This window comes from Oncorhynchus mykiss, chromosome 2 (assembly GCF_013265735.2).
Source record: "Oncorhynchus mykiss isolate Arlee chromosome 2, USDA_OmykA_1.1, whole genome shotgun sequence".
NCBI lineage: Eukaryota > Metazoa > Chordata > Actinopteri > Salmoniformes > Salmonidae > Oncorhynchus > Oncorhynchus mykiss.
In genome coordinates this window covers 7958916-7974386 of record NC_048566.1, presented here as the reverse complement: position 1 = coordinate 7974386, position 15471 = coordinate 7958916, and the positions used below count along the sequence as shown (strand labels likewise).

General features: G+C 49.8%; 1 protein-coding gene across 1 annotated transcript; it reads right to left on the bottom strand.

The window, feature by feature from the left end:
• Positions 1 to 3199: 3199 nt before the first annotated feature.
• On the bottom strand, positions 3200 to 5289 carry LOC100136727 (polysialoglycoprotein; the record flags this gene model as incomplete). The annotated part of the gene is given in 4 exon segments (NM_001124687.1): positions 3200 to 4606; positions 4742 to 4825; positions 4963 to 5028; positions 5203 to 5289. Coding segments are annotated over 4 exon segments (1618 nt in total), but the record flags the coding sequence as incomplete, so codon positions are not given.
• Between the last annotated feature and the right edge of the window lie 10182 nt (positions 5290 to 15471).

Genomic DNA, 15471 nt, shown 5'->3' with positions numbered 1-15471 from the left:
AACAAGCTTGATTGAGTTGTTACGTTCAGATAGAAATAGACCATGTAGAACATATGTTGATTCTTATCAAGTTGGTGGGCAGGCAATCTTTTCTACTCCATATATTGCATTTATATCTGTAATGATTAACCCTAATGGTCTCAGATCAGCAGTAGAAAGAAGTATTCCTAATTATTTTAGGTGTAATCTTCAAAGATATTAGGGGGAAATAAACACTGTACCCAAATCCACGTTTTACGTTTTTCAGACAGTGAGAGAGAAGAGGGAGGGATAGGGGGAAGCACAACAGGCCCACACTCATCCTCTCGTACCACCAGGTTCCCTTCCAGCAGATACTGGACTTCAGAGGAACTTCTGCTGCTATACCCCATCTTTACCTTTACCCACAAAGGTCCTAAACGGTAGAAAGTGTCCGGCCAACAGACAGACGCACACCTTATGACGGCAATAACCTGTAGTCCAAGGGGATAGTAGCACTTCACTGAGAGCAAAACAGACAGGGACCAAAAGATGTGGAAGAAGCAATTAGGAGGCCTGCGTCTTGTGACCGTAGCGTACGTGTAGGTATGTACGGCAGGACCAAATCAGAGAGATAGGTACGAGCAAGCCCATGTAATGCTTTGTAGGTTAGCAGTAAAACCTTGAAATCAGCCCTTGCCTTGACAGGAAGCCAGTGTAGGGAGGCTAGCACTGGAGTAATATGATATATTTTTGGGGTTCTAGTCAGGATTCTAGCAGCCGTATTTAGCACTAACTGAAGTTTATTTAGTGCTTTATCCGGGTAGCCGGAAAGTAAGAGCATTGCAGTAGTCTAACCTAGAAGTGACAAAAGCATGGATACATTTTTCTGCATCATTTTTGGACAGAAAGTTTGATTTTTGCAATGTTACGTAGATGGAAAAAAGCTGTCCTTGAAACAGTCTTGATATGTTCTTCAAAAGAGAGATCAGGGTCCAGAGTAACGCCGAGGGCCTTCACAGTTTTATTTGAGACGACTGTACAGCCATTAAGATTAATTGTCAGATTCAACAGAAGATCTCTTTGTTTCTTGGGACCTAGAACAAGCATCTCTGTTTTGTCCGAGTTTAAAAGTAGAACGTTTGCAGCCATCCACTTCCTTATGTCTGAAACACATGCTTCTAGCGAGGGCAATTTTGGGGCTTCACCATGTTTCATTGAAATGTTCAGCTGTGTGTCATCCGCATAGCAGTGAAAGTTAACATTATGTTTTCGAATGACATCCCCAAGAGGTAAAATATATAGTGAAAATCAATAGTGGTCCTAAAACGGAACCTTGAGGAACATCGAAATTTACAGTTGATTTGTCAGAGGACAAACCATTCACAGAGACTGTAACAGTTTTCTTCTATCTCCTCCTCTGACGAGGAAGGCAGAGGCTGCGCAACAGCCTTTTCTAAACATTTTGAGAGGAATGGAAGATTCGATATAGGCCGATAGTTTTTTATATTTTCTGGGTCAAGGTTTGGCTTTTTCAAGAGAGGCTTTATTACTGCCACTTTTAGTGAGTTTGGTACACATCCGGTGGATAGAGAGCCGTTTATTATGTTCAACATAGGAGGGCCAAGCACAGGAAACAGCTCTTTCAGTAGTTTAGTTGGAATAGGGTCCAGTATGGAGCTTGAAGGTTTAGAGGCCATGATTATTTTCATCATTGTGTCAAGGGATATAGTACTAAAACACTTGAGTGTCTCTCTTGATCCTAGGTCCTGGCAGAGTTGTGCAGACTCAGGACAACTGAGCTTTGAAGGAATACGCAGATTTAAAGAGGAGTCCGTAATTTACTTTGTAATAATCATCTTTTCCTCAAATAAGTTCATGAATTTATTACTGCTGAGGTGAAAGCCATCCTCTCTTGGGGAATGCTGCTTTTTAGTTAGCTTTGCGACAGTATCAAAAACAAATTTCGGATTGTTCTTATTTTCCTCAATTAAGTTGGAAAAATAGGATGATCGAGCAGCAGCAAGGGCTCTTCGATACTGCACGGTACTGTCTTTCCAAGCTTCAGAGGTGGCGTCGTCGCCAGACGGGCCGGTCGCAGCTTCAGAGGTGGCGTCGTCGCCAGACGGGCCGGTCGCAGCTTCAGAGGTGGCGTCGTCGCCAGACGGGCCGGTCGCAGCTTCAGAGGTGGCGTCGTCGCCAGACGGGCCGGTCGCAGCTTCAGAGGTGGCGTCGTCGCCAGACGGGCCGGTCGCAGCTTCAGAGGTGGCGTCGTCGCCAGACGGGCCGGTCGCAGCTTCAGAGGTGGCGTCGTCGCCAGACGGGCCGGTCGCAGCTTCAGAGGTGGCGTCGTCGCCAGACGGGCCGGTCGCAGCTTCAGAGGTGGCGTCGTCGCCAGACGGGCCGGTCGCAGCTTCAGAGGTGGCGTCGTCGCCAGACGGGCCGGTCGCAGCTTCAGAGGTGGCGTCGTCGCCAGACGGGCCGGTCGCAGCTTCAGAGGTGGCGTCGTCGCCAGACGGGCCGGTCGCAGCTTCAGAGGTGGCGTCGTCGCCAGACGGGCCGGTCGCAGCTTCAGAGGTGGCGTCGTCGCCAGACGGGCCGGTCGCAGCTTCAGAGGTGGCGTCGTCGCCAGACGGGCCGGTCGCAGCTTCAGAGGTGGCGTCGTCGCCAGACGGGCCGGTCGCAGCTTCAGAGGTGGCGTCGTCGCCAGACGGGCCGGTCGCAGCTTCAGAGGTGGCGTCGTCGCCAGACGGGCCGGTCGCAGCTTCAGAGGTGGCGTCGTCGCCAGACGGGCCGGTCGCAGCTTCAGAGGTGGCGTCGTCGCCAGACGGGCCGGTCGCAGCTTCAGAGGTGGCGTCGTCGCCAGACGGGCCGGTCGCAGCTTCAGAGGTGGCGTCGTCGCCAGACGGGCCGGTCGCAGCTTCAGAGGTGGCGTCGTCGCCAGACGGGCCGGTCGCAGCTTCAGAGGTGGCGTCGTCGCCAGACGGGCCGGTCGCAGCTTCAGAGGTGGCGTCGTCGCCAGACGGGCCGGTCGCAGCTTCAGAGGTGGCGTCGTCGCCAGACGGGCCGGTCGCAGCTTCAGAGGTGGCGTCGTCGCCAGACGGGCCGGTCGCAGCTTCAGAGGTGGCGTCGTCGCCAGACGGGCCGGTCGCAGCTTCAGAGGTGGCGTCGTCGCCAGACGGGCCGGTCGCAGCTTCAGAGGTGGCGTCGTCGCCAGACGGGCCGGTCGCAGCTTCAGAGGTGGCGTCGTCGCCAGACGGGCCGGTCGCAGCTTCAGAGGTGGCGTCGTCGCCAGACGGGCCGGTCGCAGCTTCAGAGGTGGCGTCGTCGCCAGACGGGCCGGTCGCAGCTTCAGAGGTGGCGTCGTCGCCAGACGGGCCGGTCGCAGCTTCAGAGGTGGCGTCGTCGCCAGACGGGCCGGTCGCAGCTTCAGAGGTGGCGTCGTCGCCAGACGGGCCGGTCGCAGCTTCAGAGGTGGCGTCGTCGCCAGACGGGCCGGTCGCAGCTTCAGAGGTGGCGTCGTCGCCAGACGGGCCGGTCGCAGCTTCAGAGGTGGCGTCGTCGCCAGACGGGCCGGTCGCAGCTTCAGAGGTGGCGTCGTCGCCAGACGGGCCGGTCGCAGCTTCAGAGGTGGCGTCGTCGCCAGACGGGCCGGTCGCAGCTTCAGAGGTGGCGTCGTCGCCAGACGGGCCGGTCGCAGCTTCAGAGGTGGCGTCGTCGCCAGACGGGCCGGTCGCAGCTTCAGAGGTGGCGTCGTCGCCAGACGGGCCGGTCGCAGCTTCAGAGGTGGCGTCGTCGCCAGACGGGCCGGTCGCAGCTTCAGAGGTGGCGTCGTCGCCAGACGGGCCGGTCGCAGCTTCAGAGGTGGCGTCGTCGCCAGACGGGCCGGTCGCAGCTTCAGAGGTGGCGTCGTCGCCAGACGGGCCGGTCGCAGCTTCAGAGGTGGCGTCGTCGCCAGACGGGCCGGTCGCAGCTTCAGAGGTGGCGTCGTCGCCAGACGGGCCGGTCGCAGCTTCAGAGGTGGCGTCGTCGCCAGACGGGCCGGTCGCAGCTTCAGAGGTGGCGTCGTCGCCAGACGGGCCGGTCGCAGCTTCAGAGGTGGCGTCGTCGCCAGACGGGCCGGTCGCAGCTTCAGAGGTGGCGTCGTCGCCAGACGGGCCGGTCGCAGCTTCAGAGGTGGCGTCGTCGCCAGACGGGCCGGTCGCAGCTTCAGAGGTGGCGTCGTCGCCAGACGGGCCGGTCGCAGCTTCAGAGGTGGCGTCGTCGCCAGACGGGCCGGTCGCAGCTTCAGAGGTGGCGTCGTCGCCAGACGGGCCGGTCGCAGCTTCAGAGGTGGCGTCGTCGCCAGACGGGCCGGTCGCAGCTTCAGAGGTGGCGTCGTCGCCAGACGGGCCGGTCGCAGCTTCAGAGGTGGCGTCGTCGCCAGACGGGCCGGTCGCAGCTTCAGAGGTGGCGTCGTCGCCAGACGGGCCGGTCGCAGCTTCAGAGGTGGCGTCGTCGCCAGACGGGCCGGTCGCAGCTTCAGAGGTGGCGGCGTCGTCCGAGGACACGCGCCTCAGCTTCTCCTCAGAGGACAGGGCATAATTTGCCGGAGAGCTACCATGGTTTGGAGAAGCTTGGGATTCTACTTCATTGGTCTCTAAATACTCTTGAGAAAAAACAAAAGGAACAGTTGGGTATTCTACAGCAACACATCTGTACTACACGGTCTAGGCCAAATTGCTAATCGAATTTTGAGCAACATGAACCCTACAGTTTTCAAAGTATATGTTTCAGGCTGTACCTTCTCTGGCTTGTTTAGCGTCAGACCCTATGGATCGGAGCAAGGCCAGGGCATGCACAATGGAGACGTCATTTGATGACAGCTCTGAAAAATGTAGGTTAAGGTTTGACAACATTATTTAGACTGAGTTACTCTATGCTGTTGAATGAGTGTCAAACACAGCAGCACCATAGACAGTGACAAAGAACATAGCTAGAAGGGTTGCGGAAAGAAACACTTACCTCCAAGTCTCCTCTGCAGAGAGACTTGATCTTGCTTCTGGGACTTTCCAACAGGGTAACAAGAAACTGAGGAGAAAGTGTTGACAGAAGTTGAGTTCACACAAAATAGCTACATATATTAATAGCAGTGAAGAATAAAAGATGACCAACGCGGAAGATACAGACAGTCAAATATTAATACCCAACTTATAAAGTTAAGCATATTTACCAAACAAATCCCTTAAACATTAGTGAACCAACCTTTGACAACCCCCACAGTCATCACAACGAGCAGCAATTCTCTCACACCTCCCATGATCATGAAAATAGTCTGTGTTATCAACAGGTAATGTCTTCCCATGGCCTGTATGAGGCTTATATAGGCCACTAATGACCTTAGTTTACCTGACAAACATGGCTTAACGATCAATTAACAAGCTTGATTGAGTTGTTACGTTCAGATAGAAATAGACCATGTAGAACATATGTTGATTCTTATCAAGTTGGTGGGCAGGCAATCTTTTCTACTCCATATATTGCATTTATATCTGTAATGATTAACCCTAATGGTCTCAGATCAGCAGTAGAAAGAAGTATTCCTAATTATTTTAGGTGTAATCTTCAAAGATATTAGGGGGAAATAAACACTGTACCCAAATCCACGTTTTACGTTTTTCAGACAGTGAGAGAGAAGAGGGAGGGATAGGGGGAAGCACAACAGGCCCACACTCATCCTCTCGTACCACCAGGTTCCCTTCCAGCAGATACTGGACTTCAGAGGAACTTCTGCTGCTATACCCCATCTTTACCTTTACCCACAAAGGTCCTAAACGGTAGAAAGTGTCCGGCCAACAGACAGACGCACACCTTATGACGGCAATAACCTGTAGTCCAAGGGGATAGTAGCACTTCACTGAGAGCAAAACAGACAGGGACCAAAAGATGTGGAAGAAGCAATTAGGAGGCCTGCGTCTTGTGACCGTAGCGTACGTGTAGGTATGTACGGCAGGACCAAATCAGAGAGATAGGTACGAGCAAGCCCATGTAATGCTTTGTAGGTTAGCAGTAAAACCTTGAAATCAGCCCTTGCCTTGACAGGAAGCCAGTGTAGGGAGGCTAGCACTGGAGTAATATGATATATTTTTGGGGTTCTAGTCAGGATTCTAGCAGCCGTATTTAGCACTAACTGAAGTTTATTTAGTGCTTTATCCGGGTAGCCGGAAAGTAAGAGCATTGCAGTAGTCTAACCTAGAAGTGACAAAAGCATGGATACATTTTTCTGCATCATTTTTGGACAGAAAGTTTGATTTTTGCAATGTTACGTAGATGGAAAAAAGCTGTCCTTGAAACAGTCTTGATATGTTCTTCAAAAGAGAGATCAGGGTCCAGAGTAACGCCGAGGGCCTTCACAGTTTTATTTGAGACGACTGTACAGCCATTAAGATTAATTGTCAGATTCAACAGAAGATCTCTTTGTTTCTTGGGACCTAGAACAAGCATCTCTGTTTTGTCCGAGTTTAAAAGTAGAACGTTTGCAGCCATCCACTTCCTTATGTCTGAAACACATGCTTCTAGCGAGGGCAATTTTGGGGCTTCACCATGTTTCATTGAAATGTTCAGCTGTGTGTCATCCGCATAGCAGTGAAAGTTAACATTATGTTTTCGAATGACATCCCCAAGAGGTAAAATATATAGTGAAAATCAATAGTGGTCCTAAAACGGAACCTTGAGGAACATCGAAATTTACAGTTGATTTGTCAGAGGACAAACCATTCACAGAGACTGTAACAGTTTTCTTCTATCTCCTCCTCTGACGAGGAAGGCAGAGGCTGCGCAACAGCCTTTTCTAAACATTTTGAGAGGAATGGAAGATTCGATATAGGCCGATAGTTTTTTATATTTTCTGGGTCAAGGTTTGGCTTTTTCAAGAGAGGCTTTATTACTGCCACTTTTAGTGAGTTTGGTACACATCCGGTGGATAGAGAGCCGTTTATTATGTTCAACATAGGAGGGCCAAGCACAGGAAACAGCTCTTTCAGTAGTTTAGTTGGAATAGGGTCCAGTATGGAGCTTGAAGGTTTAGAGGCCATGATTATTTTCATCATTGTGTCAAGGGATATAGTACTAAAACACTTGAGTGTCTCTCTTGATCCTAGGTCCTGGCAGAGTTGTGCAGACTCAGGACAACTGAGCTTTGAAGGAATACGCAGATTTAAAGAGGAGTCCGTAATTTACTTTGTAATAATCATCTTTTCCTCAAAGAAGTTCATGAATTTATTACTGCTGAGGTGAAAGCCATCCTCTCTTGGGGAATGCTGCTTTTTAGTTAGCTTTGCGACAGTATCAAAAACGAATTTCGGATTGTTCTTATTTTCCTCAATTAAGTTGGAAAAATAGGATGATCGAGCAGCAGCAAGGGCTCTTCGATACTGCACGGTACTGTCTTTCCAAGCTAGTCGGAAGACTTCCAGTTTGGTGTGGCGCCATTTCCGTTCCAATTTTCTGGAAGCTTGCTTCAGAGCTCGGGTATTTTCTGTATACCAGGGAGCTAGTTTCTTATGAGAAATGTTTTTAGTTTTTAGGGGTGCAACTGCATCTAGGGTATTGCGCAAGGTTAAATTGAGTTCCTCAGTTAGGTGGTTAACTGATTTTTGTCCTCTGGCGTCCTTGGGTAGACAGAGGGAGTCTGGAAGGACATCAAGGAATCTTTGTGTTGTCTGTGAATTTATAGCACGACTTTTGATGTTCCTTGGTTGGGGTCTGAGCAGATTATTTGTTGCAATTGCAAACGTAATAAAATGGTGGTCCGATAGTCCAGGATTATGAGGGAAAACATTAAGATCCACAACATTTATTCCATGGGACAAAACTAGGTCCAGAGTATGACTGTGACAGTGAGTAGGTCCAGAGACATGTCGGCTGATTATTCGTTTTAAGTCTAATACTGCGGGTAATGGAGTCGCCAATGACTAGAGTTTTCAATTTGTCAGAGCTAATGGTGGGAAGCTTCGGCGTCTCTGACCCCGTAACGGGAGGAGTAGAGACAAGAGAAGGCTCGGCCTTTGACTCCGACTCGCTGCTTAATGGGGAAAACCGGTTGAAGTTTGTCGGCTGAATGAGCGACACCGGTTGAGCATTCCTACAGCATTTCTCTCCAGAAACCGTGAGAAAGTTGTCCGGCTGCGGGGACCGTGCGAGGGGATTTATACTAACGTTACTATCTGTACTTACTGGTGGCACAGACGCTGTTTCATCCTTTCCTACACTGAAATTACCCTTGCCTAACGATTGCGTCTGAAGCTGGGCTTGTAGCACAGCTATCCTCACCGTAAGGCGATCGTTCTCCTGTATGAGTACAGCGACTGCAATTAGAAGGCATCATGTTAATGTTACTACTTAGCTTCGGCTGTTGGAGGTCCTGACGAACCATGTCCAGATAAAGCGTCCGGAGTATGAGGATTCTGTGTTATGCACTATAGCCCGTTACCATATGTGATTTAATATTATCTGCTGTTGGCTTGTGTGGATGTATGTATGTGTTATGCAACATAGCTGACTTGAACCATTGTTCAGTTTCAGGGCCATGGGCCTTTCTCATGATGGAAAAATACAGAACTGTGCAATGAGTTGGGGGGGGGCACATTCAGAACAGTCTTTTGTTAGATAACAGGAGCCAGGTGCCTGATAACTGCATATTCTACACAGCTACAACGACTGACCGCTGAAGCGCTTAAGGGGCTGGGACCAGCCTCTGCGCCAACAATCAACGATAGGCTGGGTGAGTCTAAACCACGCCCAGTCTACTCTGACAGGCCGGCTCGGAAGCAGGAACTACTGTCAGAGTATATTAAATATCTTTGTCAGGAACAAGTCAGTTCTGTTTTGCCCTGCGAGGTGGGACAGAGCCCATATATACGAAAATTGCATTTACCACTTATTGCTTAGCTAATAAAAGCCTCATTGTGATATTTATCCTGATACCAGATTCGAATTGACGCAACCCTGACACGAGTGAAAAAATTGAGGGAAAACCAAAAATATAAACGGTAATTAAAAAGTAAAAACCGTAAAGTTGTCAGGTAGCAAAGTAGGCAACAAAACACCGCAACACGTAAACAAGTCTGCAAGTTGTGACCGGAAATGGCGTCAAAATGCTGTTGAGGTATCATGTGATGCTACTAGCATAAATGGACCAACACTGAGCACATGTAGCTTAAGTCAATTGGTAATTTAAAACACAGGGGTCTGAGTAATATTGCTGGCGCATGGATATAATGCAAAATAAATGTTGCCATCACCCCAGTTACTCAAGTCAGGTCATACACCTCAACTCCAAGTAGGAACCACCAAAACAATACAGAGGACACAAGTATTACAGTTAATGTTTAATTGAGCCAAAACAAGCAAATGCAGTTACACACTGGACTAGAGTACCCATGAACTCTTGCATGTCCCACGTCAGATATCCATGGCGTCGTCGCCGGACGGGCCGGTCGCAGCTTCAGAGGTGGCGTCGTCGCCAGACGGGCCGGTCGCAGCTTCAGAGGTGGCGTCGTCGCCAGACGGGCCGGTCGCAGCTTCAGAGGTGGCGTCGTCGCCAGACGGGCCGGTCGCAGCTTCAGAGGTGGCGTCGTCGCCAGACGGGCCGGTCGCAGCTTCAGAGGTGGCGTCGTCGCCAGACGGGCCGGTCGCAGCTTCAGAGGTGGCGTCGTCGCCAGACGGGCCGGTCGCAGCTTCAGAGGTGGCGTCGTCGCCAGACGGGCCGGTCGCAGCTTCAGAGGTGGCGTCGTCGCCAGACGGGCCGGTCGCAGCTTCAGAGGTGGCGTCGTCGCCAGACGGGCCGGTCGCAGCTTCAGAGGTGGCGTCGTCGCCAGACGGGCCGGTCGCAGCTTCAGAGGTGGCGTCGTCGCCAGACGGGCCGGTCGCAGCTTCAGAGGTGGCGTCGTCGCCAGACGGGCCGGTCGCAGCTTCAGAGGTGGCGTCGTCGCCAGACGGGCCGGTCGCAGCTTCAGAGGTGGCGTCGTCGCCAGACGGGCCGGTCGCAGCTTCAGAGGTGGCGTCGTCGCCAGACGGGCCGGTCGCAGCTTCAGAGGTGGCGTCGTCGCCAGACGGGCCGGTCGCAGCTTCAGAGGTGGCGTCGTCGCCAGACGGGCCGGTCGCAGCTTCAGAGGTGGCGTCGTCGCCAGACGGGCCGGTCGCAGCTTCAGAGGTGGCGTCGTCGCCAGACGGGCCGGTCGCAGCTTCAGAGGTGGCGTCGTCGCCAGACGGGCCGGTCGCAGCTTCAGAGGTGGCGTCGTCGCCAGACGGGCCGGTCGCAGCTTCAGAGGTGGCGTCGTCGCCAGACGGGCCGGTCGCAGCTTCAGAGGTGGCGTCGTCGCCAGACGGGCCGGTCGCAGCTTCAGAGGTGGCGTCGTCGCCAGACGGGCCGGTCGCAGCTTCAGAGGTGGCGTCGTCGCCAGACGGGCCGGTCGCAGCTTCAGAGGTGGCGTCGTCGCCAGACGGGCCGGTCGCAGCTTCAGAGGTGGCGTCGTCGCCAGACGGGCCGGTCGCAGCTTCAGAGGTGGCGTCGTCGCCAGACGGGCCGGTCGCAGCTTCAGAGGTGGCGTCGTCGCCAGACGGGCCGGTCGCAGCTTCAGAGGTGGCGTCGTCGCCAGACGGGCCGGTCGCAGCTTCAGAGGTGGCGTCGTCGCCAGACGGGCCGGTCGCAGCTTCAGAGGTGGCGTCGTCGCCAGACGGGCCGGTCGCAGCTTCAGAGGTGGCGTCGTCGCCAGACGGGCCGGTCGCAGCTTCAGAGGTGGCGGCGTCGTCCGAGGACACGCGCCTCAGCTTCTCCTCAGAGGACAGGGCATCATTTGCCGGAGAGCTACCATGGTTTGGAGAAGCTTGGGATTCTACTTCATTGGTCTCTAAATACTCTTGAGAAAAAACAAAAGGAACAGTTGGGTATTCTACAGCAACACATCTGTTCTACACGGTCTAGGCCAAATTGCTAATCGAATTTTGAGCAACATGAACCCTACAGTTTTCAAAGTATATGTTTCAGGCCGTACCTTCTCTGGCTTGTTTAGCGTCAGACCCTATGGATCGGAGCAAGGCCAGGGCATGCACAATGGAGACGTCATTTGATGACAGCTCTGAAAAATGTAGGTTAAGGTTTGACAACATTATTTAGACTGAGTTACTCTATGCTGTTGAATGAGTGTCAAACACAGCAGCACCATAGACAGTGACAAAGAACATAGCTAGAAGGGTTGCGGAAAGAAACACTTACCTCCAAGTCTCCTCTGCAGAGAGACTTGATCTTGCTTCTGGGACTTTCCAACAGGGTAACAAGAAACTGAGGAGAAAGTGTTGACAGAAGTTGAGTTCACACAAAATAGCTACATATATTAATAGCAGTGAAGAATAAAAGATGACCAACGCGGAAGATACAGACAGTCAAATATTAATACCCAACTTATAAAGTTAAGCATATTTACCAAACAAATCCCTTAAACATTAGTGAACCAACCTTTGACAACCCCCACAGTCATCACAACGAGCAGCAATTCTCTCACACCTCCCATGATCATGAAAATAGTCTGTGTTATCAACAGGTAATGTCTTCCCATGGCCTGTATGAGGCTTATATAGGCCACTAATGACCTTAGTTTACCTGACAAACATGGCTTAACGATCAATTAACAAGCTTGATTGAGTTGTTACGTTCAGATAGAAATAGACCATGTAGAACATATGTTGATTCTTATCAAGTTGGTGGGCAGGCAATCTTTTCTACTCCATATATTGCATTTATATCTGTAATGATTAACCCTAATGGTCTCAGATCAGCAGTAGAAAGAAGTATTCCTAATTATTTTAGGTGTAATCTTCAAAGATATTAGGGGGAAATAAACACTGTACCCAAATCCACGTTTTACGTTTTTCAGACAGTGAGAGAGAAGAGGGAGGGATAGGGGGAAGCACAACAGGCCCACACTCATCCTCTCGTACCACCAGGTTCCCTTCCAGCAGATACTGGACTTCAGAGGAACTTCTGCTGCTATACCCCATCTTTACCTTTACCCACAAAGGTCCTAAACGGTAGAAAGTGTCCGGCCAACAGACAGACGCACACCTTATGACGGCAATAACCTGTAGTCCAAGGGGATAGTAGCACTTCACTGAGAGCAAAACAGACAGGGACCAAAAGATGTGGAAGAAGCAATTAGGAGGCCTGCGTCTTGTGACCGTAGCGTACGTGTAGGTATGTACGGCAGGACCAAATCAGAGAGATAGGTACGAGCAAGCCCATGTAATGCTTTGTAGGTTAGCAGTAAAACCTTGAAATCAGCCCTTGCCTTGACAGGAAGCCAGTGTAGGGAGGCTAGCACTGGAGTAATATGATATATTTTTGGGGTTCTAGTCAGGATTCTAGCAGCCGTATTTAGCACTAACTGAAGTTTATTTAGTGCTTTATCCGGGTAGCCGGAAAGTAAGAGCATTGCAGTAGTCTAACCTAGAAGTGACAAAAGCATGGATACATTTTTCTGCATCATTTTTGGACAGAAAGTTTGATTTTTGCAATGTTACGTAGATGGAAAAAAGCTGTCCTTGAAACAGTCTTGATATGTTCTTCAAAAGAGAGATCAGGGTCCAGAGTAACGCCGAGGGCCTTCACAGTTTTATTTGAGACGACTGTACAGCCATTAAGATTAATTGTCAGATTCAACAGAAGATCTCTTTGTTTCTTGGGACCTAGAACAAGCATCTCTGTTTTGTCCGAGTTTAAAAGTAGAACGTTTGCAGCCATCCACTTCCTTATGTCTGAAACACATGCTTCTAGCGAGGGCAATTTTGGGGCTTCACCATGTTTCATTGAAATGTTCAGCTGTGTGTCATCCGCATAGCAGTGAAAGTTAACATTATGTTTTCGAATGACATCCCCAAGAGGTAAAATATATAGTGAAAATCAATAGTGGTCCTAAAACGGAACCTTGAGGAACATCGAAATTTACAGTTGATTTGTCAGAGGACAAACCATTCACAGAGACTGTAACAGTTTTCTTCTATCTCCTCCTCTGACGAGGAAGGCAGAGGCTGCGCAACAGCCTTTTCTAAACATTTTGAGAGGAATGGAAGATTCGATATAGGCCGATAGTTTTTTATATTTTCTGGGTCAAGGTTTGGCTTTTTCAAGAGAGGCTTTATTACTGCCACTTTTAGTGAGTTTGGTACACATCCGGTGGATAGAGAGCCGTTTATTATGTTCAACATAGGAGGGCCAAGCACAGGAAACAGCTCTTTCAGTAGTTTAGTTGGAATAGGGTCCAGTATGGAGCTTGAAGGTTTAGAGGCCATGATTATTTTCATCATTGTGTCAAGGGATATAGTACTAAAACACTTGAGTGTCTCTCTTGATCCTAGGTCCTGGCAGAGTTGTGCAGACTCAGGACAACTGAGCTTTGAAGGAATACGCAGATTTAAAGAGGAGTCCGTAATTTACTTTGTAATAATCATCTTTTCCTCAAAGAAGTTCATGAATTTATTACTGCTGAGGTGAAAGCCATCCTCTCTTGGGGAATGCTGCTTTTTAGTTAGCTTTGCGACAGTATCAAAAACGAATTTCGGATTGTTCTTATTTTCCTCAATTAAGTTGGAAAAATAGGATGATCGAGCAGCAGCAAGGGCTCTTCGATACTGCACGGTACTGTCTTTCCAAGCTAGTCGGAAGACTTCCAGTTTGGTGTGGCGCCATTTCCGTTCCAATTTTCTGGAAGCTTGCTTCAGAGCTCGGGTATTTTCTGTATACCAGGGAGCTAGTTTCTTATGAGAAATGTTTTTAGTTTTTAGGGGTGCAACTGCATCTAGGGTATTGCGCAAGGTTAAATTGAGTTCCTCAGTTAGGTGGTTAACTGATTTTTGTCCTCTGGCGTCCTTGGGTAGACAGAGGGAGTCTGGAAGGACATCAAGGAATCTTTGTGTTGTCTGTGAATTTATAGCACGACTTTTGATGTTCCTTGGTTGGGGTCTGAGCAGATTATTTGTTGCAATTGCAAACGTAATAAAATGGTGGTCCGATAGTCCAGGATTATGAGGGAAAACATTAAGATCCACAACATTTATTCCATGGGACAAAACTAGGTCCAGAGTATGACTGTGACAGTGAGTAGGTCCAGAGACATGTCGGCTGATTATTCGTTTTAAGTCTAATACTGCGGGTAATGGAGTCGCCAATGACTAGAGTTTTCAATTTGTCAGAGCTAATGGTGGGAAGCTTCGGCGTCTCTGACCCCGTAACGGGAGGAGTAGAGACAAGAGAAGGCTCGGCCTTTGACTCCGACTCGCTGCTTAATGGGGAAAACCGGTTGAAGTTTGTCGGCTGAATGAGCGACACCGGTTGAGCATTCCTACAGCATTTCTCTCCAGAAACCGTGAGAAAGTTGTCCGGCTGCGGGGACCGTGCGAGGGGATTTATACTAACGTTACTATCTGTACTTACTGGTGGCACAGACGCTGTTTCATCCTTTCCTACACTGAAATTACCCTTGCCTAACGATTGCGTCTGAAGCTGGGCTTGTAGCACAGCTATCCTCACCGTAAGGCGATCGTTCTCCTGTATGAGTACAGCGACTGCAATTAGAAGGCATCATGTTAATGTTACTACTTAGCTTCGGCTGTTGGAGGTCCTGACGAACCATGTCCAGATAAAGCGTCCGGAGTATGAGGATTCTGTGTTATGCACTATAGCCCGTTACCATATGTGATTTAATATTATCTGCTGTTGGCTTGTGTGGATGTATGTATGTGTTATGCAACATAGCTGACTTGAACCATTGTTCAGTTTCAGGGCCATGGGCCTTTCTCATGATGGAAAAATACAGAACTGTGCAATGAGTTGGGGGGGGGGGCACATTCAGAACAGTCTTTTGTTAGATAACAGGAGCCAGGTGCCTGATAACTGCATATTCTACACAGCTACAACGACTGACCGCTGAAGCGCTTAAGGGGCTGGGACCAGCCTCTGCGCCAACAATCAACGATAGGCTGGGTGAGTCTAAACCACGCCCAGTCTACTCTGACAGGCCGGCTCGGAAGCAGGAACTACTGTCAGAGTATATTAAATATCTTTGTCAGGAACAAGTCAGTTCTGTTTTGCCCTGCGAGGTGGGACAGAGCCCATATATACGAAAATTGCATTTACCACTTATTGCTTAGCTAATAAAAGCCTCATTGTGATATTTATCCTGATACCAGATTCGAATTGACGCAACCCTGACACGAGTGAAAAAATTGAGGGAAAAACCAAAAATATAAACGGTAATTAAAAAGTAAAAACCGTAAAGTTGTCAGGTAGCAAAGTAGGCAACAAAACACCGCAACACGTAAACAAGTCTGCAAGTTGTGACCGGAAATGGCGTCAAAATGCTGTTGAGGTATCATGTGATGCTACTAGCATAAATGGACCAACACTGAGCACATGTAGCTTAAGTCAATTGGTAATTTAAAACACAGGGGTCTGAGTAATATTGCTGGCGCATGGATATAATG